This window comes from Bos javanicus, chromosome 24, assembly GCF_032452875.1.
Source record: "Bos javanicus breed banteng chromosome 24, ARS-OSU_banteng_1.0, whole genome shotgun sequence".
Classification (NCBI taxonomy): domain Eukaryota; kingdom Metazoa; phylum Chordata; class Mammalia; order Artiodactyla; family Bovidae; genus Bos; species Bos javanicus.
In genome coordinates this window covers 46,162,260-46,185,659 of record NC_083891.1, presented here as the reverse complement: position 1 = coordinate 46,185,659, position 23,400 = coordinate 46,162,260, and the positions used below count along the sequence as shown (strand labels likewise).

The following is a 23,400-nucleotide window of genomic DNA, read 5'->3' as shown; positions in this document are numbered from 1 at the left end:
GCCTTCAAAAGCTGCTATCTCCAACTCCATATTATCTAACTCCACCTGACTAAACACCTGAAAGCCTACTGGTTCTTTGTCGCTTGGATGACTGTTCCTGTTGCTGCCCACACCTCAAAATCTGCCTTATTCCTTCTCAATCTGTTTCTCATCACAGACTTTCCAGAGTTCTCTTGGGCACTTGTGTTCTGTGTTGTATCCCTCCTTCCAAAGTATCTAGGAAAGCAAAGACTGACATATTTGAGAAAAGCGTTCCAGAAAGTCAAGCAGTAACATTTCAGGAGTCAGGGATAATGTTTGTCTTTAGTGATGGCTATGTATCCCTCCTTTGGGGCTTCCCAGGTGGCTCAGTGGTAAAGAATCCACCTGCCAATGCATAAAACACAGATGACATGGGTTTGATCCCTGGGTTGGGAAGATCTCCTGGAGTAGGAAATGGCAACCTGTTCCAGTATTCTTGCCTGGAAAATTTCATGGACAGAAGAGCCTGGTGTGCTACAGTCCATGGGGTCACAAAGAGTCAGACATGACTGAGCACACACACCATCCATTGTCCATTCATCATAGCTTTGCTCTATAAAGTTTCTGTAAACACTGAACCACTGCTGCTAAGAAAAACACAAGGTTAGGTTCCTGCAATCCTCTGATCACACATTTTCATCAACCAGTCAGTGCATAACCTTATTTTCTGTTGGGGAGGGGGCTTTCCTGGTAGCTCAGACAGTAAAGTATTTGCCTGCAATGCAGGAGACCCAGGTTTGATCCCTGGGTTGGGAAGATCCCCTGAAGAAGGGCATGGCAACCCACTCCACTATTCTTGCCTGGAGAATCCCATGGACAGAAGACCCTGGCGGGTTACAGTACATGGGGTCACAAAGAGTCAGAGCAACAAACACACACTGTTTAAAGATACTTCATATGGTATATATTGTTGATTTATTAACAGTGAACTCATGGCCATCAACACTATTGATGAGGATAAAGGAAAGTTATATGGCAAATCTATTTTCCCTGTAAGGCACATCACAGCCTGCTTGCACTTAGAAACATTAGACAGTTCTTTAGCACTATAACATAAAAATGTAAAAAAAAAAAAAAAATCCCACAGCACTAAGTAGATAACAAAAACACTTGTTCATAGTGTGAGAGCTGAAACAGGACTCAGAGCACCATCTTGTTTAACCTCAACTGGCAACATGTGAATTAGCACAAATTTTTTGCTGCTCTGCACATGTCCGTGTATAACTGTGAAAGGACTGTGAGTATTGATTTTAGAGCTACACATAAATTTTGTCAAGTAGGTGAATTTGCAAATATGGATACAGAAATAATAAGGTTCAACTTGATCTGTCCTTGAAAAGACAATATTTGAGCTAAGACCTAAAGAATTTATAGGAGTAGACATTTGGTGAGGTGTGGTGTTTATCAGAAATGAAGTGTGTTTGAGGCAGAATGAATAGAAAACATAAAAGCTCTAAAATATAAGAAAGACTGATATGTTTCAGAAATGAAAGCACAGTTCAGAATGACGACAAAATAGGGAATGGGTGTGGGATCTAGAAAGTAGACGAGCATCAGGCCATGCAAGGTATTATAAGTCTTGTCAAGGATTGGGTCTTTATCCTAATTGTCCTGAGAAGCCATCAAAGGATCTCAGAACAGTAGTTATGTAGGGAAGATTATCATAGTGTCTGTGGGGAATAGGTTAGATGGAAAAGAAAGCAAACTTCAAAAGACTGGCTAAGAGATGATGGGAGATAACGATGCCCTGCACAATGATGGTAGCAGTGGGGAATGGAGAAAATGTAGAAAGATTTAAGAAATGCTTAAGCAGAAGGCTTATTAAAGGATTGGCTGAGAAGGAAAGTTGGCAAGAATGGTAAGGCTGCTAGAGGAGATTCTTCATCCTGACATGTTTAATTTAAAGGTCTGGGAGACATCTAGGAGTGATGGCTAGTAACAGTTGGGTCTGGAGCTCAGGAGTCAAACTAGTTGGGACATACTGATCTGAGATATTGATCTAAGAGTTGCTAGTGCAGAGACATCACTGAAGCCATGAGAGTGGGGAAATGAAGCTTCAGAAAAACAAGAGTGACCAAGAGCAGATTCTTGAGTACCCTCATGTTTGAGGTTAGAGAATAGAAGGGAAGGCAGAGGAGAAGGAGGAGGAAAGGGAGAGGGAAATGGGTTGCCTCAACATTTTTTCACTTCCTAAATGAATATGTTCAGGGAGATGGACCCTACCTATGAAACCATTGAGGACTGTTCACTGACCATGAAACCCAAAAATGTGGTGTGTTGGTTCATGATGCCAGAGTTTCCTGGGCATAAATTTAATAAAAAAAGCTATGAAACCACATTTTTTTTTCAAATAGCAAAGCAATTTAAACTATTTTAAATGTTTATTTCTTCCTAGCAAATTCCCATAGTCCCTTGTGAGAAATTTTGTTATGCAGCCAAACATTTAAGTCACTGTCACAGGGAGAAAGGAGGGAAGATAAACAGTCTTCCGTCCTTTGTGGATTCATGTTTATAAGATACAAATGTTCATCATTGCCTCTTAAGTACTCCTCCTCCTCACCTCCCACACACAGAATGTCAGGGAAACTTTCTCACCAATCTCACTCTCTTTGTTTGCTGGTCCTTTTTGAGATGTGTAATTGCCTTTTTATTCCTGATTGTTACAGTCCATCCAGTGAATGGTATGATATGTATGAATTTGCAGCAATGAGAAGTCTCCAAGATGAACATCCATTTAAAAAGTTTTCTTTTCACTCTCTTCTCTTTCCTAGCTCTGCCATGATTACATCTCCCTGTTTATGATGAACAAACTCTCTGATGGACTAACCTCCTCACAGAAAGTTTTTCCTATTGCCTTACCTTACTTAAGCCCTCTCCCTGAATAGTCATCATATTTGTAACTACATGCTCAGTCTGGCTCCCTTACTTAACTAGCATCTCCATTCATTACTCTTCCCTAATGCCCCTCACACTGCCTGTAATGCAGTGGGGGCTTAATATAGAATTTATTTAATACCTCTGTTTCAAGCCCTCATATACCAACCCTGTTTTCTTATGCCTTTACCACAGGGAACCCACATTTCTTGTGGATCAAAATTTTTCCTTGTATCTTAATACTTTCAAAAAGTGGGTCCTGGTCATGAATTTCAGGGTCATCACTAGGTCCTATAATAATGGCTTTTCCCACTCCTTGGACACTATGCATATATCTAGACTTACTCAGCTTTCTACTTTCATTTTCCTTCTCTGCAAAAACTCTACACTCAAATTTATCTCATCCACGTCAAAACCCTGAAAGGAAAGGGAGACAGTTCAGCACCTTGGACAGCTCTAAAACCATCCACCCATCGTTTCTTGCTACTGCTTTGGTTTAGTTTGGCCTTGAAGTACAAAACAATGCAGGGCAAAGACTAACAGAGTTTTGTCAACAGAACACACTGGTCATAGCAAACACCCTCTTCCAACAACACAAGAGATGACTCTACACATGGACATCACCAGATGGTCAATACTGAAATCAAATTGATTATATTCTTTGCAGCTGAAGATGGAGAAGCTCTATATAGTCAGCAAAAACAAGACCTGGACCTTACTGTGACTCAGATCATGAGCTCCTTATTGCAAAATTCAGACTTAAATTGAAGAAAGTGGGAAAAAAGACTAGACCATTCATGTATGACTTAAGTCAAATCCCTATGGTTATACAGTGGAGGTGACAGATAGATTTAAGGGATTAGATCTGGTATACAAAGTGCCTGAAGAACTATGGACAGAGATTCTTAACATTGTAAAGGGAGTGGAGACCAAAACCATCCCCTAGAAAAAGAAATACAAGAAGGCAAAGTAGTTGTCTGAAGAGGCTTTACAAATAGCTGAGAAAAGAAGAGAAGTGAAAGGCAAGGGAGAAAGGGAAAGATATACCCAGCTGAATAATTGGAGATATCAAGGAAATATTTCAGGCAAGGATGGGCACAATAAAGGATAGAAACGGTAAGGACCTAACAGAAAGAGAAGAGATTAAGAAGAACTGGTAAGAATACACAGAAGAATGATACAAAAAATTCTTAATAACCTGGATAATCATGATGGTGCGGTCACTAATCTAGAGTCAGACATGCTGGAGTGTGGAGTCAAGTGGGCCTTCAGAAGCATTACTACAAACAAAGCTAATGGAGATGATGGAATTCCAGCAGATCTATTTCAAATCCTAAAAGATGACATTGTTAAAGTGCTGCACTTGATATGTCAGCAAATTTGAAAACTCAGCAGTGGCCACAGAGACTGGAAAATATCAGTTTTCATTCCAATCCCAAAGAAGGGCAATTCCAAAGAATGTTCAAACTACTGTACAATTTACGCTCATTTAACATGCTAGCAAGGTTATATTCAAAATCCTTCAAGTTAGCCTTCAGCTGCACATGAACTGAGAACTTCCAGATGTACAAACTGAGTTTAGAAAATGCAGAGGAACCAGAGATCGAATTGCCAACATTTGCTGGATCATAGAGAAAGCAAGGGAATTTCAGAAAAATATTTACATCTGCTTCATTGATTACGCTAAAGCCTTTGACTATGTAGATCACAACAAACTGGAAAATTCTGATGGGAATACTGTAATACCTTACTTGTCTCCTGAGATACCTGTATGCAGGTCAAGAAGCAACAGTTAGAACCGGACATGGAACGGTGGACTGGTTTAAAATTCAGGAAGGATTATGACAAGGCTGTATAGTCTCACGCTGCTTATTTAATTTGTGTGAAGACTGTGCATGCATACTAAGTTACTTCAGCCACGTCTGAGTCTTTGTAACCCTGGACTGTAGCCTGCCAGGCTCCTCTGTCCGTGGGATTCTTTAGCCAAGAATACTGGAGTGGGCTGCCATGCCCTCCTCTGGGGGATCTTCCCAACCCAGGGATCAAGCCATGTCTCCTATGGCTCCTGCATTGCAGGTGGATTCTTTCCCTGCTGAGCCACTGTAGAAGCCCTATATGCAGATTACACCATGCAAAGCCAGACTGGATTTATCACAAGCTAGAGTCAAGACTGCTGGGAGAAACATCAGCAACCTCATATATGCAGATGATACCACTCTAGTGGCAGAAAGTGGAAAGGAACTAAAGAGCCTCTTGATGAGAGTGAAAGAGGAGAGTGAAAAAGCTGGCTTAAAGCTCAACATTCAAAAAACTAAGATCCTGACATCCAGTCCCATTACCTCATGGCAAACAGAAGGGGGAAAGTGGAAACAGTGACATTTTATTTTCTTGGGCTCCAAAATCACTGCAGACAGTGACTGCAGCCATGAAATTAAAAGACATTTGCTCCTTGGAAGGAAAGCTATGACAAACCTAGACAGCGTATTGAAAAACAGAGACCACTTTTCCAACAAAGATCTGTATGGTCAAAGCTGTGGTTTTTCCATTAGTCATGTATGGATGTGAGAGTTGGACCATAAAGAAGCCTGAGTGACAAAGAATTGGTGCTTTCAAACTGTGGTGTTGGAGAAGACTCTTGAAAGTCCATTGGATTGCAAGGAGATCCAACCAGTCAATCCTAAAGGAAATCAATCCTGAATATTCATTGGAAGGACTGATGCTGAAGCTAAAGCTCCAATACTTTGGCCACCTCATTCGAAGAACTGACTCATTGGAAAAGACCCTGATGCTGGGAAAGACTGAAGGCACGAGGAGAAAAGCACAGCAGAAGATGAGATAGTTAGATAGCATCACTGACTCAATGGACTTGAACTTGAGTAAACTCCAGGAGATACTGAAGGACAGGGAAGCCCAGCATGCTGCAGTCCATGGAGTCACAAAGAGTGGAACACGACTTAGCAACTGAACAACAACAACTTTAGTGTCAATGCCAGGCTCTTCGAAGAGCTTGATTCCTCCCTTATTCCTCTGATTACCTTTGGTCTCCTCATCGCTCTTGGACTTAAAGAAATTCCAAGTCACTGATGTTATCTTCTTCCCTTTGTAAGCAGAGAAGTGACCTCCTTGTCGACAACTAGACTTTGGATTTGAAAGCAGGATCCTGTCATTGGCAAAAACAGAAAGATTTTTGTGTCTTCAGTGAGCCCAAGTGGTTGGGATACTATGATCAGAAGAGGACCAAGATTCTGTGCCTAATTTCCTCTTTATAGTAACTTTTTCCTCCAAAGATGAAAGTTTAAATGTTTAATACAGAGCCATACCTAATCCCTTTATTTTTTTCATGCCATTGACTTTTGAAGAAACAGTGCCCAATGATCTATAAAATTTGCACACTCTGGACCTGTCTGCTTGCCTATTTATGGTGTCATTGCTTCCTCGTTCTCCGTATTTCCTATAATCTGAAAGTCAGCTGTAAAGACTTGATTAGATCCAGGTTCGACATTATTTGGCAAGAATACTTTATATGTGGTATCAGGGCTACTTTAAAATGAGACTTGTGTACTTCATATTACATCACAGCCGTCTCATACTTACTGACGCTCACGTCTAATGGTGAATCCAGGGCAGACTGCTTGATCCCTCCATTGTAAACTTTCCCATCACTCTGCATCTAATGGCTTCTCAGTGATGATCAGGTAGAGTTACAAATGATTTTCTAATTGTTATTTCTTATCCACTTATTAGCTGGAATTCTTCTGTAAAAAAAAAAAAATTGTCCCTCAGGCTATTTGATTACCATGAAATATAGTTCATAGATGAAAATCAAGATAAATGACTAATTCTTCCCCTTAATTCCAGTTACCCAGATAGCTTTTATAATACTGAACAAATTATAACAAGAGTGTTTATTTTCTAATTCATCTTTTTCCTCTTGCTTTCTTCCTCTGAAATGAAAACTCTAATACATTTCCTTTTGAATAATATATTCATAGAAATATATAGGATCTCGGAAATCATGTATTTTAACCCAGTTACTTTGCTCAAGTAAGGAAGCTGAGGCACAGAGATGCTATAATGTGTTCAGTTTGGTGGGTTTGCTGAGAATGGAGTCTGCAGATCTCCCAGACCCAGGTGTGTCACTCTGGGCATCCTATCTTGAATGATGTACATGAGAAAGTATTTGTGGAGGGATACTAGCTAGATTCTGTATATTCTTTAATACCTAGGACTCTGTGATGGCTCCATATCACATTTCAAACAATCTATTTATCTTTTTAAAGAAATTTTGTTTACCCACATGGACTTTAGCTTGCCAGAGTTATTTTTTAAAGAAATTACTTGAAGAAATAAATTATCTATTCAAGCAATATTTTAAGGGTTTGCACTGAAATTAAAAAAGCTGAGAGATCACTATAGAAAGTAAATGTAATTTATCAATTTTGTATTTATTGAGCACTAAGTCAATACACCTGTGATGTAATCAAGAAGTTTAAGACATAACTTCCACACCTTAAAATCAAACTAGAGAAGTCTCACATGCACACACACACACACACACATACAATCACTATAAAAGAGTTCATGTTCATGACCTCACTAGAAAACATTTATTTCCCAAGCCATCTTGGGCAACTGTTCACGGGCAAGTGAATAAACAGATGATGAATGCCATGGGACTGGGGAGTTTGGAGGGTCTCATGGAGGAAGTGAAGCCTAAGTTGTCCAGAGGGTAGGTGGGAATTTAGGGCAGGGAAATAACTTGAAGCCTTAATGAAGATGAAAGATACAGCTAAGTGCTGCTGAATAAATCCATCTCACTGGGATGGAGGAGTTGCCTTAGGAGTCTTCCTTACTGAGGCAGGAAATGAGGTGGATGGAGTCAGGATGAAGAAGGCCCTATATGTGTAAACACAGGATTGGACCCTTTTCCCTATCAGATATGGAAGGCCACTGAGGAATCACAGGTAGCAGATAGCATGATGAAATCCAGGCAGTTAGTCTCCCTCCTATTTGGAGTCTGCTTTCTCTTGGCTGGAAAGATTAGGGCCCTATGCTCCTTCAATTTTTTTTTTTTATTGGTGGAAAATTGCTTTACAATTTTGTGTTGGTTTCTGCCATACAACAATGCGAATCAGTCATAATTATACATACATTCCTTCGCTCCTGGGCCTCCCTCCCCAGCCCCATCCCACCCTCTCCACACCATCTCCCCCCTACTGTCAGGTCATCACAGAGCACCAGGCTAGGCTCCCTGTGTGTTTAGCAACTTCTTGCTATCTATTTTATACCTCATTCAGTTTTTAAGCTTTTTGTCTTATAATAAACCTTGGAACATTTGGGATAAAATAATTTCACTAGGACAGACCATTGCTCCCTGGTGGGGCTTTGGATTATGTTTCCCCTCCACTCATAGAATGTTACCACCAGTGTCCTTCCTTGTTCTTCCCTATTTAATAATCGTGCACTCATCCATTCAATAAACATTTATTGAATAATGTGCTAAGCATTGCTCTAGGCACTAGAATATAGTGGTGGATATCAGGCAAGACTCCTGCTCTCATGGGGCTTACAATCTAGAGAAGACAGACAGTATAGACAACGTGCAAGGAAATAAATCCAAAATTATTTCAGACTGTGAAATGGGTGTATGTTGTGATAGCAAGTAACTGGGGATGGGGAAGCCTCTGCAGATTGGAAAGGTCTTCCCAAAGACAGGACATTTGATCTGACACCTCAGTGATGAAACACTGTGGGTATTCAGAGCCTAGGGTATATTGTTGCAGGCAGACAGAAAATGTGCAACATTTCCATGACAAGACTGGATTTCATATATTAAGGTACTAAAAGATGTACGTGAAATATAGTAAGTAAAAATGCAAGTAGTATGAGATGAAATCAAAATGGAAAGGGGCCAAGTCACGTCAGTTCTTACGGTTGTTAGTGAGCTGTTTGCAGTTATTCTGAGAGTAATGAGGAGCCATTGAACAGTTTTCCATGAGAAGTAGCAAAATCAGACCTGATTTATGATTTCAAAAGATCACTATAATGCATGTAGAAGGGTAGTAATTATAACATTACATGTAGAAGTGGAAGTTTGCATAACAACTCATCAATTAGGACAACACAGAAATTTTCTTGTGTGTGCATACAATGGAATACTATGCAACTATGAGAAGGGATGGGCAGATATTTATGTACTGATATAGACTGTGAGTGAAAAGCTAAGATGTCAGACAGTGTGCGACGTTTGCTATCTTTGTGTAAAAAGATAAAGTAGGACTCTGAAAGAGCAGATTCTGTAAAGACATGGATTCTCTAGTGGTGGGATTAAGATGGTTCCCTATTGATCTATGATGGTAGTGATGTCATATGACATCAGCCTTCCCAGAACTGCCTCTTCTCGTGTGTGATAGGTTCTTAGTGTAGAAAGTCATGGTAGGATCCCTGTTAATCCCATCCAGCATTTCCAAAACAAGGCAATTAAATAATCAGTGAGCATGAAGCTAAGAGTGAAGTGTATTTATCTTACAATGGTTGGGGTTAGTCTGCTATTTACCATGGAAGGAGTTCCTTTGCAGAATCAAACTTGAAAAGAGAGCTGAAGATGGGGTGAGACCATGCCATGCCTTCAGAGGAGAGAGGAAACGGGGGTCCGGGGAAGAGAGCAACCTGCTAGCACGCAGCAGGGCAACCCGGGTCGGGCTGCCTCCTCCTCCGGCTGTTTTCACCCGCACGCTGGGGCCCTGGGTTGCCTGAGGATAAAGCTAAAGGCAGCCCAGAATCCACCCTTCCCATCATCCCACTGCTTTTCTCTGTCACCGCCATGCCTGGAGCTCTAGAAGTAAATTCGGGAGTGAAACCTGCCCAGGATATAGAGCAGAGTGAGTCTGTTATTTCCACTTAATACTGTGCTGGGCTGTGCTCAGTTGCTTAGTCATGTCCAACTCTATGTGACCTCATGGACTGTAGCCCACCAGGCTCCTCTGTCCACGGGGATTCTCCAGGCAAGAATACTGGAGAGAGTTACCATGCCCTCCTTGAGGGATCTTCCCAGCCCAGAGACCAAACCCAGGTCTCCTGCATTGCAGGCAGATTCTTTACCAGCTGAGCTACCAGGGAAGCCCCCACTTATTACTAACCATTTGTTATTTACATTTTGAATTTAAATAAAACTTAAAATATGCATGCAAAAAAATTCTTTGTTGGTAAAATAACACCACTTTTTAACTCAACAGAACCACTGTAAAATTTAACCTGTTCTAGGACTCGCTGATTTCCACTTTCAGTAAAGACCTATGTTTGAAAACATATGAAGTACCTTTTACACCAGGAATGAAGCTATACTAGGACTGCCAGTATGTATGCTCTGCCCGTGAGCCTTAATATCTGCTCCCTGTGGACTGGGTGACTGGAAGCGTGTGTCCATCTTTGTGTGTCTCTGTGCTTATAACCCTTGAGATCAATGGCAAGATCTAGAGATGTCGCTTCGGGCAGTGTCTGATCCTCCTTCACCATTATTGAAATGGCTTTTTGTTGGAGACACTAGGACTGCCCTTCCAACCCCAAGTGGCATAAGAAGGCAAGATGTGAAAGTAAAACATATACATGCCTTCCTTGTAGCCTTCTGCACATACGATGGACACACAGAGATCCTCTAAGAGTTCCTGAACCCAAGTTAAGGATTCTGCAAAGAGAATTATTGTGTTGGCCAATAATATCTTATGGAAAAACCTAAACAAACTTTTTGGCCAACCCAATCTATTCTCTAGGCTAGAGGTATCTCAGAGATCATCTAACCCAACCCCTCATTTCATCAACACAGAGACAAAGGCCCAGAGAGGACAGAGAACTTGTCCAGGGCCACACAGCCAGCAGATGTAGGGAGCAGAAGTCTGAAAGGGGAGGATGAGCCCATTTAGCCTCCAACCCCGTGTCTCTATTTTCAGGGATATTTCCTGGCTGGCACCTGAGCCATGTTGATGTGAAGGACAATTCCCGCGATGAGACCTTCCGCTTCCAATGTGACTGCTGGCTCTCCAAGAGTGAGGGCGACAGGCAGACAGTCCGTGACTTTGCCTGCGCCAACAATGAGATCCATGACGAGCTGGAGGAGACCAGTACGTGGGGACACCGGTGGGCCCTGCTTAGATGCAGCCTGGGCAGAGGGAAGGGGGAACAATGTTGGAAAATCTAAAGGAAGATCTCTCATAGCTGGAGGGGAATCAGATGCCCAATGAAAGAAATAACATTGCAGCAGTACATAAGTAAACACCCTAAGTGTTGCTTTGTGAACCTGAGACAGCCAATATACTGGTGCCAGCTCATGGCCCCAGATCACAGGGACTTATTAGGTAGCAAGAAAACCCACAGGGGACAAGCCTACCCTGGGCAGTTTGATGTGATGCTCTCTCTGGTTTAATTTTTTGTTGTGGACTCTCTCCAACTGATGTCTATGGCAACAGCCACCAACTCCGGCCTTCCTGAAAACAGAATGTGTGGGGAGCCAGCATCTCCACTGACAGCTTTCTCTTTGGCTCTTTCCTCAGGGCATGTGCAAAGGGAAAGAGTAATTGGTCCCTAAGGTGGATGGCCATCAAGAACCAGGGAGGTGTCTCTTTAATACAGATGCCAGTATCTGGGTCCAACAGATTTGATGAAGGCTTATCAATAGCAGAGCCTGATGTAAAGAAAGGATTTTCCAACCTTTTCTTACTGCAGCTAGCTAGTTACTGTAACACTAGCTGCAGTAAGACTTAAACCCATAAATCTCAATAGCTAAATACAACAAAATCTGTTTCTCACTGATGTAATCAGTCCAGTGTGGGTGTTTGGCAAGAGGTCTTCCACACTGTGATTCAGGGGCCCAAGCTCTTCTCACCTGTCTGCCATTTTCAACATGTGGCTCCCACATTTCTTGAAGAGGGAAAAGAGAGCTGGGAGAAGGCACACTCCATACTTTCTTAACACATTAACTCATATTCTGAGTCATGTGGCTCTACCTAGATGCAAGGGCACCTGGGATTGTAGTACCTGGCTGGACAGTTGCCCCGGGCAAGCTCTGTACATCACGAAAGGGAAGCATGGATGCTTGGTGGAAAGCCACAGAGCCTTCTGCACCATGCCATCCAAACTGCCCAGTGATGGACTCAGCTGCTCGGAGAGGGCTGATCACTGATGGTACTGGGAGCATTCAGACAAGGGCCAACCACTCATCTGTCAGCCTTCATGTATGAGGGTGCCTGCCCTAATTCAGAGTGTGAACTCCCAGCGTCTCTAATTGTACTTACTGGGGGCCCACTTTTATTTTAGATGCTATGAACCATGCACCCTGCTTTGTGATTGTTAGTTTCCTTATACTGAACTGTGCCCATCTGTGTTATCCCTACACAGCTATAAGCTTCCAGAGGTCAAGGACAGACTCACTCTGCAGGCTTTTGGACTTAGTAGGTGCACAAATCATAAGAGCTCAGCAAATGAAGGTTGTTTTTCCTTGGGGCCTCACAATCTCATTAGTGGTGGAGGCTAATGCATAATTGCTAACATGAGCAATAAAGGCTCCTGGGGCCCTTGGCGTTCAGGGGAGGAGAGATTTGTGAGGTTGGGAGCATAACCACGGAGTTTCCTTCACAGATTTCCCGCCAAACAGCTTGCTAAGACCTGTGGAATTTGGGTTGGTAGGGAGCTTGGTAGAGGGGAAGCAGTACTTGCATTAATTCCAGAAGGATGTGTGTGAGACAGAGATGGAAGGGCAGGGACACCAAGCCCAGGAATGGTTTGGATCAGTCTGTCATTATGAGGAGCCTGCAGAGGGCAGGGTGCCCAAAGGCCAGTGACACCCATGCCCGCAGATGGAAGCTTATCCTAGGGAGAGCCAGGGATACAATTCAAGCCAATCATACCAACCTCAGCTATCTTTAACCAAGTGACACAGCCTGGTGTGGGTTCTGGGACACAGTAATGAATAGGGCAGAGATCCTGCCCTCATGGCACTTACAGTCCATGTCTGGTCCCCAGGGGCATCTCTGGGCACTCGACTTATAAGAATAAACACTCTCTCATATCTGAACAGAGCTGCATGTGTGTGAAGGTGCTCCACACATTCCCTGTTCTCACTGGATCCTCACCACCCTACGCCCACCCTATGACCTGCATAGGGGCAAATTCACCTCTCTATATCCTAGGTATGGAAAACCATAAACCAGAAAAGTGAAGCAATACACCAAAGACTTAGCCACAGCCAGTAGGACTCATATGATTCCTGATTCCTAGATGAGGACTCCTCAGGTCGCTGTGTCATCCTCGGGCCTGGCTGGTGCTCCAGATTGATCAACTACCGCACCTTGTCTAGCATCCTGTTTGCTGCCTTCACCTCCAGTTCTTGTTAGCAATTTCAGAAGCTGCTCCCCATCCTCTGTAAGCATCAGCCTCTGTAGGTGATTCCAATGTGCAGGCAAAGCAGAAAACCACTGGCAACTTTTAAATAATACTGTTATTTGGGTCTCACCCCAGAGATTCTGTGTTAAGTCCTGCAGTAAGAGCATGTGCTTATGTGTGCATATGCATGTATGCAACACACACACACACACATACATGACACCTAGGAGGACAAAAAATATCTCTCTGGGGCATGCTGTGTGCGTGCTAAGTCACTTCAGTCGTATCCAACTTTTTGCCGCCCCATGGACTGTGTAACCCACCAGGCTTTTCTGTCCATGGAATTCTCCAGGCAAGAATACTGGAATGGGTTGTCATGTCCTCCTCCAGGGGATCTTCCCAAGAAGACGCAGGGATTGAACCTGCATCTCCTGCATTGGCAGGCAGGTCCTGAACCTCCTGGGAAGCCCCCTCTCTGGGACATCCTCCAGCAAGACCAATGCCTCCCCCTTCTACAGCCCCCTTCCTTCTTATCCACCCCTACTTGAAGCCTTTTCAGGCTGCTCAGTCAGCCTTATCTGCGACATTTCCAGTTCTGATACAATCAAGCTTGATGACCAACTCCCCAGGTTGGAGGACTCACTGCTCCACCAGACAGCTCTGTTTAAAAATTCATCTTTATGATTATATTCTTGAAGCTACTACCCATTGGCAGTCCCAACAGAGGCAAACAGAAAACTTCAGGAGTCGTCAGGACTTGGTTGTACATGCCCAAACCCCAGCCCTAAGCTGGCTCCAGGAAAAAGGGAGCATGTCGGTGCCCAGAACTTGGAAGTTTCAGGTGGAACTGGCTGGGGCTTGGCTCTCTCCAGAGGCTCCAGTGATTTCAGTATGTCCTTGTCCCCTTTTCCTCTCAACTGTTTCTTTCTCTACATCGTGGGAAGATGGTGGCTGGTACCCCCAACCCCGTAGCCTTCTAATTGAACAGCTTTGGTGGAAGGGAAGAGAGCATCTCTTAAGGAATAATTCTGATTGTCCAGATCTGGGACTTTCATGCAAAACCACGGGAGGAACTTCCAGAGCCAAAAAGGGTCCTGGCAACATAAGATGGGGGAGGTGATGTGGAGCAATAAGCTGCAGGTGCCCACTGGATGCCCAGGTGTCCTCTGGTGGTGCTCCTCAGTGCCTTGTGCCCCTGCTGTCCTGGCCTCAAGGCAAACACCTATCTGTTCAGGAGCTGCTCGTGTGAGGTGGGTTGGATCTGCTCGGTGCATCCTGGCCTTCTGGTTCATCTCTGTCTGCAGATACCACACCCAGAGCACAGGCCAGATGTCAAGGGCGGACAGCTCTGCTCTCTCCTGTCCTGCCACATTCATGCCCACTAAGCCCACAGTATCTTTGTTAGTGGCCCCTTCATGTCAATGACTTGCATGGTGGCTACAGAGCCACTTTCTCCAGCCGGACTCCTCCCATGGGGGTGTTGGCTCCGGGGTGAGCCTCATGTGGATCCCTGCTAGGCTGGGCTCCTACCTGCCCTATTCTGTCAGGTCCCTGGTCCTCCTCTGTCCTTTCCTCCCAGCAGGCTATAAACAAAGCTGAGAGTCATGCCTTCCAAATTTTTATCAAGTCATTGATGAAATGACTTTTCCAAGGTGGAAATAGGCTGATTGAAAGACCGTTGATGCAACTGGCCACATTTGTTTTTAATCCATCTGAATGTCCTCACTTACACGCCTTCCTTCTCTGCCTTGTCTTTGGGGCCATGAGGAGAGAGCTGGTTGTGATCCACATGCATGTCCTCCTTGAGCTGACTGCAGGAAGAAAGTAGGTTCCTAGTGCTCCCTGCTTTCTTCCCTGGGTGCTGGCAGTCCATTTCCTCTACAGTGAAGGATCCACTTTGAATTCACAGGTGTCTGGTTTGCAGAAATACCTTACCCTCCCTGTGTTGGCTTTGAGCCTCGAGCCATGACTCATTCATTTCATGTCCTGGTGCTGTGAACGGTTGGGCCTGCAGAGACAGGTTCTTCTTCCAGGGCTGTGCTCACTGTGAATCTCCTTCCCTATCCTGGGTTCTTTGCCTGGATGCCCTCTATCTATGACTTGAGAGAAGTTACAAAGGCAACAGGTCACTGAGAGGCTGGGGTTGACATTACATTGAGCTGTAGACACAGCCATCCCTTCTAATTGTCTTTATCACATTTCCGAGATAAAAGCACAGAAATCAAACTATCTCTTTGGATCTGGAATCCCAAATCCTCAGTGACTCACTAACTGCAGGAAGACAAATATTGTGTCCTCCTGTGTGCCAGCTCCATCCCAGCTGGTCCGTGGGGAGTGGGGCTGGATCTCTTGGATCTCCTGGATCTCAAGCCCTGCCCCTGCCCTCCAGTATCTTTGCTTATGCTCCTTCCCCTCCCCCACTCCTAGAGCATCCCTCGGTTCTCTGTTGATCACAATCATGAATCTTCTTCGAGGCCAAGCTCACACACTGCCTTCTTCATGGAGCTTACTGCGATGAGCCCAATCATTCATTATTCACTCAACAACTATTTATTGAATGCCTATGTGCCAGGCACCATTCTGGTCACTTGGGGTCTATAATGAGCAAAACAAAGACCCTTGCCCTCATGGAGCTACATTCAGGTGGGAGGGGGGCATACAGTAAGCAACAAAGTGATAACCACTTAGCATATTAGATGGAGAAGGCAATGGCACCCCACTCCAGTACTCTCACCTGGAAAATCCCATGGATGGAGGAGCCTGGTGGGCTACAGTCCATGTGGTCGCTAAGAGTCGGACACGACTGAGCGACTTCACTTTCACTTTTCACTTTCATGCATTGGAGAAGGAAATGGCAACCCACTCCAGTATTCTTGCCTGGAGAATCCCAGGGGCAGGGGAGCCTGGTGGGCTGCTGTCTATGGGGTCACACAGAGTCGGACACGACTAAAGCGACTTAGCAGTAGCAGCAGCAGCATATTAGAAGGTACTAGGTAAGGGAAGATGATAGAGCTCAGTAGAGCAGGCTGGAGCCCTGGGGAAATTGGGTTGGAATTTGGTTGGGTGGTCCCTGAGAAGGGGACATCTGAGTAGGACAGGAAGGAGTGAGCCAGGTCAACATGGATGGAGGTGGGGAGAGAAGGGGATGAGCCGCAGACAGAGCTCTAAGGCAGGAGCAGGCCTTGTCCTCCTGGAATAGCACAGAGGCCAAGCAGAGCGTGCAAGGGAGGGGGAAGGTGCTGGAAGGTGAGGTTGAAGATGTGACGGGAGCCAGATCCACACTCTCCTCCTTGGTACTTGCGCCCTTTGCTGCAGGTTATTCTGTTCCATTGTATAGTCAGTGTGTTTCCCTCTGGGGCCAGAGATGAGTGCTAGGGTCACCCAGAGTTTAGCCCAGTCCTGGCACTAGACACCTCTTAACAAATGAAACAGTGCTGACCTGCTTGTGGAAACTTCAGGGGAGGGAGATTGTGACACTAAGCTAGACACCAAAGTGAGGGCTGAGACAATACAGAGGCTGTTTGCCAGAGAAAGTTCCAGGCTCTTCTAGAGTCTCTCCTGCCTGGATCTTCCCCTCCCCTTTCTGTAGCTGGGCCCTGCCTCTCCTCCCTTCTCTTTGCTCCTGATCTTCACTTTGCATCTCAGAGACTCCTCCATCCCTGAGAGCCAGGCCCCAGCATCCCTTGGGAAACTCATCCCCTCCTTGTGGTTTGCCGCTAAATCGAGGCAGGCTCTGTTGACAGTGCCTCGATCGTAAGGATTTTAACCTGAGCCCCAGCCCCCGCACTTAAGGCTGTGGTCTCAGACCAGATGTAGGACCTGAAGGGAGAGGTGGGTTTGCTTCTGCCCCAGTGGTGGGTGCCGCCTCCCCTCTGCTGACCGTCTCCCACTTTCTCCACTGCAGCCTACGAGATCGTCATAGAAACCGGCAACAGAGGCGAAACCAGGGAGAACGTCTGGCTCATCCTGGAAGGCAGGAAGAATCGGTCCAAAGAGTTTCTCGTGGAGAATTCTTCTAGACAGCGGGCCTTCAGGAAGTAGGAAGAGGGGGTGCCCACAGGGGAATGGGGATAAGTGGGGTGGGTAAGAGGGGGACCCCAAGAGCCAACCCTTTTAGTTGGGGCCATAAATATACAAATGGGCCTAACCAGCAAGAACATACTGAGTACCTACTGTGTGTCAACGCCATTCCAGCTCTAGGGACACAACAGGAGCTTTAGAAAAGAGAAGGGAGAAGACTGTCATTTAAGAGAGACTAGAATCTAATTGTTCCAATGACTAGAAAAAAAGGATAATTATGTAATATGATAGAAGTGCTAATTATGGCCACAATGGCAATCATAGTACAATATAAAAATGTTTCAGATTCATATGTTGTACACCTTAAATTTGCACAACGGTATATGTCAAATGTATTTCAATTTTTTAAAACTTAATGCAAAACTACAACAAAAATCACTGAATTAATTACAGCAAGTCCACTATGCGGCAGGACTGGGAATCACACAGATGTTATTCCACATCCGTGCAAATGAGGAGCTCACAGCCTACTTGAAAAGGGAGACAGTCACCTGTAAAAACGCAAATAAGACAGCATGTAATTCAGTTCTAGTGAGAAGTAGGGAGGGAGGGGAGAGCCTTTAAGATGCTTCATAGGAAAAATCAAAATTAGGTCTCGTGTAACAGCGCCTCCGCTCAGCACTCCCTGCTGCCCGCCACGCCTGGAAATTCTCACGTCTTCCTGTACATCAGAGCTGCCTCTGAACTGCCCAGATGCCCACTTCATCTCCCTGCTGCCTCCAGAATCTCTTAAATAGAGCCTCCTCCTCCCATAACCTCACTTCACCCTCTATTCAACAACCCCTCTGCATGAAGATGGGCTGAGCTGCCCCCCCAAAAGGCAGCACACCCCACTTCTTTTCCATTGCCCCTTCCCTCCCTGAACCCAAACTCCAGCCAAGCCAGCCCTCCCTCCAGAAATGACCGAACCTCCAACCCCGTGACTTTGCCAAATCAAATCCTCATCAGAAGATGCTTCCCTTCCCTTTCCCTCTGCTCCCTGAATCTTACCTCTCTCCTCAGCCCAGAGCTGAGGGCCCAGGGCCTCACCCTCCTCCAACACCATGCGCTATTACCAATCACTGATTTTGGGAACAGGCAGCCCAAAGGGCTTTTTAATGGTTCCAATTGTCTTGTTCCAAAACTAGACCGAACCCCTCAAGCAGTGGAGGCCTGACATCAGGTCTCGCTTGCCGGTCTATCCCTGTTCCTCAGACCAGCATTTAGGATACAGTTGGCACTGGATAAATGCTTACTTCCTTCAGTGGGCATGGGCAGCGCTCACTGATGGTACCTTTGTGTCCTGCAGGGGGACCACAGACACATTTGAGTTCGACAGCGTCTACTTGGGGGACATTGCCTCCCTCTGCGTGGGCCACCTTGCCAGGGAGGACCGGTTCATCCCCAAAAGAGAGCTGGTCTGGCACGTCAAAACCATCACCATCACCGAGATGGAGTATGGCAACGTGTATGTGCTGGGTCTCCACCCTCTTCCCCCGGGGAGGCCTGCAGCCAGACCATGGGCAAGACGGCAGCGGGCGGGGAGGTGTCCCCTTCAAGGCATCTGAGTCAGAAAGGAAAGAGGCAGCTGTACTGGTTCTTGAGTTTTCTGAACAGAGCCTTACCCCAGAGGCAGGGGACTAGACTCGATGACCTAGGGTGCTCCAGCCTTTTTATCCAGTGATGCTTCTTTGGAAGAAAAGAGGAGCCAGTCAGGCAGTGCCAGACAGCTGAGGCTTTCCTTCCCTGCCCCCATGATCACTGTGTAATGACAAAGAGATACAGCTTTGAAGCCTGCTGCTCCACAGTCAGAGTGAATGCCCATCATCCCTGTGGGCAGAGCGGGGACCAGCAGAGAAATCCCATGCCCACCGCCCCGAGGACCCCAGATAAGGAGCTTTACATTTCCCCCTCCAGGGCCTTCTGAGGACATTTCTAGAGGATTAAGGGTCTTAGTTACCTGGGTAACAGTTCGCAGCCATCAGTTTTTCTAATTAAAACCACTTGGTAACTGTGTTGGAAGCCAGAAAGAGCCCTGAAGCTCTAGAAGGCAGAAAAGACACTAAAAAGGAACCAGGAAAGGATGATGGGGAAGGAGAGGGCAGCATGTGCCTCAGGGAGGGTAAGCCCAAGGAGAGGCTATGATAGCCGGGCCACCCCCAGAACCACTGTCTGCCCCTCTGGCCCCCCTCATGCCCCTCCCGGGCTGGCCCTGCTCTTGACAGCATCTTTCAGAAGAATCGCAGCAGACAGAAGCAGCGGCCCTGCCTGACCAGGCGGGTCCCAGCTTCGGCTCCAGCCTTCAGGGCCTCAGCCTCTCAGGCAATGTCTGTCCACACTCTACCTGCACCCGCCGGCTCCCTGGAACGGGCCGTCTCTGAGCAAGATTACCCTTTGGGAATGGAGCAGGAAAGGGTTCTGACATATGAACTTGTGTCTTAGCTATCTCAGGCTGCCGCGACCAAATCCATGGACTGGGTGGCTCAGACAGCGGGCATTCTTTTCTCACACCTTGGAGTCTGGAAGTCAGAGGTCAGGGTGCCAGCGGAGTTGAGTTCCCATGAGGCCTCCCTTGCTAGCTCATCGTGCGTTCACACGGCAGAGAGGGAGATCTGGTGTCTCTTCCTTTCGTCACTAGGTGGCCCTAGTGAACACACCTGCCAGTGCAGGAGACATAAGAGACAGGGGTTCGATCCCTGGGTTGAGAGGACCCCCTGAAGGACAGCCTTGCAACCCGCTCCAGTATTCTTGCCTGGAGAATCCCATAGTCAGAGGGGCCCAGCAGTCTATGGTCTGTGAGGTGGCAAAGAGTCAGACACGACTGAAGTGACTTCACACACACACACACACACACTTCTTCCCACAAGGGCACTAATCCCATCATGGGTCCCCATCCTCATGACCTCATTTAAACCTAATGACCTCCCAAAGCCCCATGCACAAATGCCATCACATTGGGGTAAGAATTTGGGGAAAGAGAATTCAGTTCATAGCAGCACTCTCTCAGGCTGCAATGGTATATTGTTGTTCTTTGGGGGAAAACCAGCTAGGGTACAGTAAACCCTGTAGGAGTCACTGGGCATGGCTGTGAGAAGCAATCCTGTTGAGGACTTGGGATCTGGGATACAGGGCTGGGGAGAGTTCCAGCCCACCAGCAAGCCAACCTGTACTGCCTCCCGACTGCAAGGAACATGGCTGCTCATACTTCTCTACAAATACCCAAAATAAACAAGACAATACAATACAATAATAAGAGTTGCTACTTAAGTTAGCTTTAAATACACAGTGTCAGCTGTGAGAGAGTCAAAGGTCTCAACGCCACCCAGCACCTTCCAGTCTCAGGAGGGAGGGGAGTGAAGAACTGACCCACAGTCCTCAGCTGAGTTGTAGGATTCCTTGTTCAGTAGAAAGAATCTACCACTCCCAGTGAAGCATCTTTTCCTACACTCTCAAAAGTGGGGCCTTTCGTCAGCTGGGCTGGGAGGGGAGGAAGGGATATCCACAGGCTGGGGATCTTCTCAAAGGGGGTATAGGGAGTCCAGACCCCAGATGCTCCAGCCATCACCTGGTCAGCCGCGTGGCTTCAGGGCACCACCCAGCTCTTCTCTGGGAGGAGAGATGGATGCTCTTTAGAGTCTGGTGAGAGGGGAAAGATGGCAGGGAGTACAGAGGCTCTCAGAAGTCATGCTCCAGCCTACCTACTGTGCTGGTCTCAAGTCTGTGATTTCTGGTGGGTGACCACCTCCCTCCCCCTCTGCCAGATAGCACCTCTATCCAGAGTGAGGATGGGGCAGGTGTGTGTGTCACTGTGGCTATTTACATGTCACCATTCTGTTTGTGTGTGTGTCACTCAGTCGTGTCCAATTCTTCATAACCTCATGGACTGTAGCCCACCAGGCTCCTCTGTCCACAGAATTCTCCAGGCAGGAATACTGGAGCGAGTTGCCATTGCCTTCTCCAGGGGATCTTCCCAAACCGGAGATTGAACCCGGGTCTCCTGCATTGCAGGCAGATTCTTTACTGTCTGAGCCTATTTACATGTCATCGTCCTCAGTTCAGTTCAGTTCAGTCGTTCAGTCATGTCTGACTGTTTGCGACCCCATGGACTGCAGCACGCCAGGCTTCCCTGCCCATCACCAACTCCCAGAGCTTGCTCAAACTCATGTCCATTGTGTCAGTGATGCCATCCAACCATCTTACCCTCTGTCGTCCCCTTTTCCTCCTGCCCTCAGTCTTTCCCAGCATCAGGGTCTTTTCCAATGAGTCAGCTCTTCGCATCAGGTGGCCAAAGTCACCGTTCTAGAACACATTTAAATCCTACCATGTAAAGACCACTTACATAACACTGTATATGGATCCACAGTTCCTTTCTAACCAGCATGTTGGGCCATAATATCTGGATTTCCATGAAATACAAAATAATTTTATCTCAATCTCTTATAAAAATCTCAAATTTTCACCTTCCAACTGATTCTAGTCCTGACTCTTACAGCATTTCTGACCAGCTCTTTGTTGTTAATATCCTCAGAACTTCAGTGGAAGGACACACAGAGAGGCTTTTGTTTCTTTTTTTAAAAAACCCAAAACGAAATCGTTGTTTTATCTCATTATCACATATAATACATAATCATTTTAAAATTCAAATAAGGCAAAAAAAAGTGTGTATGAAAGAAAGAAAAAAAAATCCCTTTTGTAAAAGAAAGTAAAATTCCTTAAAGTCCTATCCATCAGAGAAGGCCACCATGAACATTTGGTGACCCCATTCTCTCTGGCCATTTTCTGATATCTCACACACACACTGTTCAGACAAGTATAATCATATTCAACAAGTATGATCAACAAGTATGATCATATGTCTATATGATCATATTATTTCTATATGATCATATGATATCATATTTCTATATCATATCTATCATATTTCTTGTATGATCAACAAGTATGATCATATTTCTAACATATTCACTTTTGTTCATTATTCTCTACTTTGCCTTTATTCTTGCTCACGAGCCTATTGCAAGTGAGCACAGCCTGGCATGTTCTTCCACAGCTGGAGTCTTGACTCCACAGAGCCCTGAGGTCCCACATTTTGGTGATCTTATAATGATGTCTATTAGGAAACGTTTCCTTATAACTCCACCAGGGACTAATTTTCAGCCATTAAAAACAACGAATTAAATATGTACCAGAAGACTTGGAGCCATTCCCAGGAAGCACTGTTGAGTGAGAAAAGCAAGATATGGGGAAACATGTATTATACGATGCCATTTGTAAAGGGAACACTGACGTCCCACATGTGTGTGGGTCTATGTGCGTTCATGCAAAGTTGGGCAAAACAGAGGGAAATTTGGCAAGATGTATCCACAACTGTTACATGAGTTATCTGGGGTGAAGGCAGGATGCAGGAGGGGAAAGGAGGGGAAAAGGGAGACAGAGCCAAGCATAAAAGAAAAGAGTGCATTTAGAAAACCACATATGATCACAGGATTTGTGCATTTATATAGAATTATGTATATGAGTGGACATTTGCATAAAGAAATACATTTTAAGTGAATGTTTAAGCAAAGAAGGCAAATATATCTCCCTCTAAGAAAGTGTGGTATGTAACAACAACCCAGATTTATCAAGTGACAAGTTGGAGGAAGAGAGCTCTCCAGACAGAATTCGGATTTCCTGCCAAGTGTCTTTAAACGGCTGGTTCCTGTAGTGGCCGGGCAGGCTGGCTCTGGGCCCCGGCTCTGGGTCACCTTGTGTAATGACTTCTCTTCTCCAAGCCTTTGTTTCCCTTCTGTGAAATTGGAGGAGATGAACTATATGACCTGGGGAGTTGATGAAATGCAAAAATGCAAAACCCAGGCATTTAGTGAGCATGCAGAAAACCAAGTTCTTTTTACTGTTATAGGTTTTAATCTAGAAATTAATTTTTCATCGTTGGGCATACCCTTTCAGGGCTACGTTTCTGAAATCATTAGCCAGTGCCAGAATTGCTTCTTTCCAAAACTGTTAAAATGTTAGGAATTTGGATGGGGGAGAAAAACAAGGACATTTGTTCAGTCCAAACCTCTAGCATTG

At 45.5% G+C, this 23,400-nt stretch overlaps 1 protein-coding gene and 1 long non-coding RNA gene across 2 annotated transcripts in view; one reads left to right on the top strand and one right to left on the bottom strand.

The window, feature by feature from the left end:
* The window catches only part of LOC133237710 (uncharacterized), a 485,111-nt gene that overhangs the window by 298,008 nt on the left and 163,703 nt on the right, over positions 1-23,400 (bottom strand). The gene's annotated exons all lie outside the window — the stretch shown is intronic.
* The window catches only part of LOXHD1 (lipoxygenase homology PLAT domains 1), a 210,190-nt gene that overhangs the window by 183,298 nt on the left and 3,492 nt on the right, over positions 1-23,400 (top strand). The window contains exons 38-40 of the mRNA XM_061400078.1: positions 10,842-11,012; positions 17,174-17,306; positions 18,638-18,796. Coding sequence (XP_061256062.1) covers positions 10,842-11,012; positions 17,174-17,306; positions 18,638-18,796 — 463 coding nt within the window. The remainder of the gene's footprint in view (positions 1-10,841; positions 11,013-17,173; positions 17,307-18,637; positions 18,797-23,400) is intronic.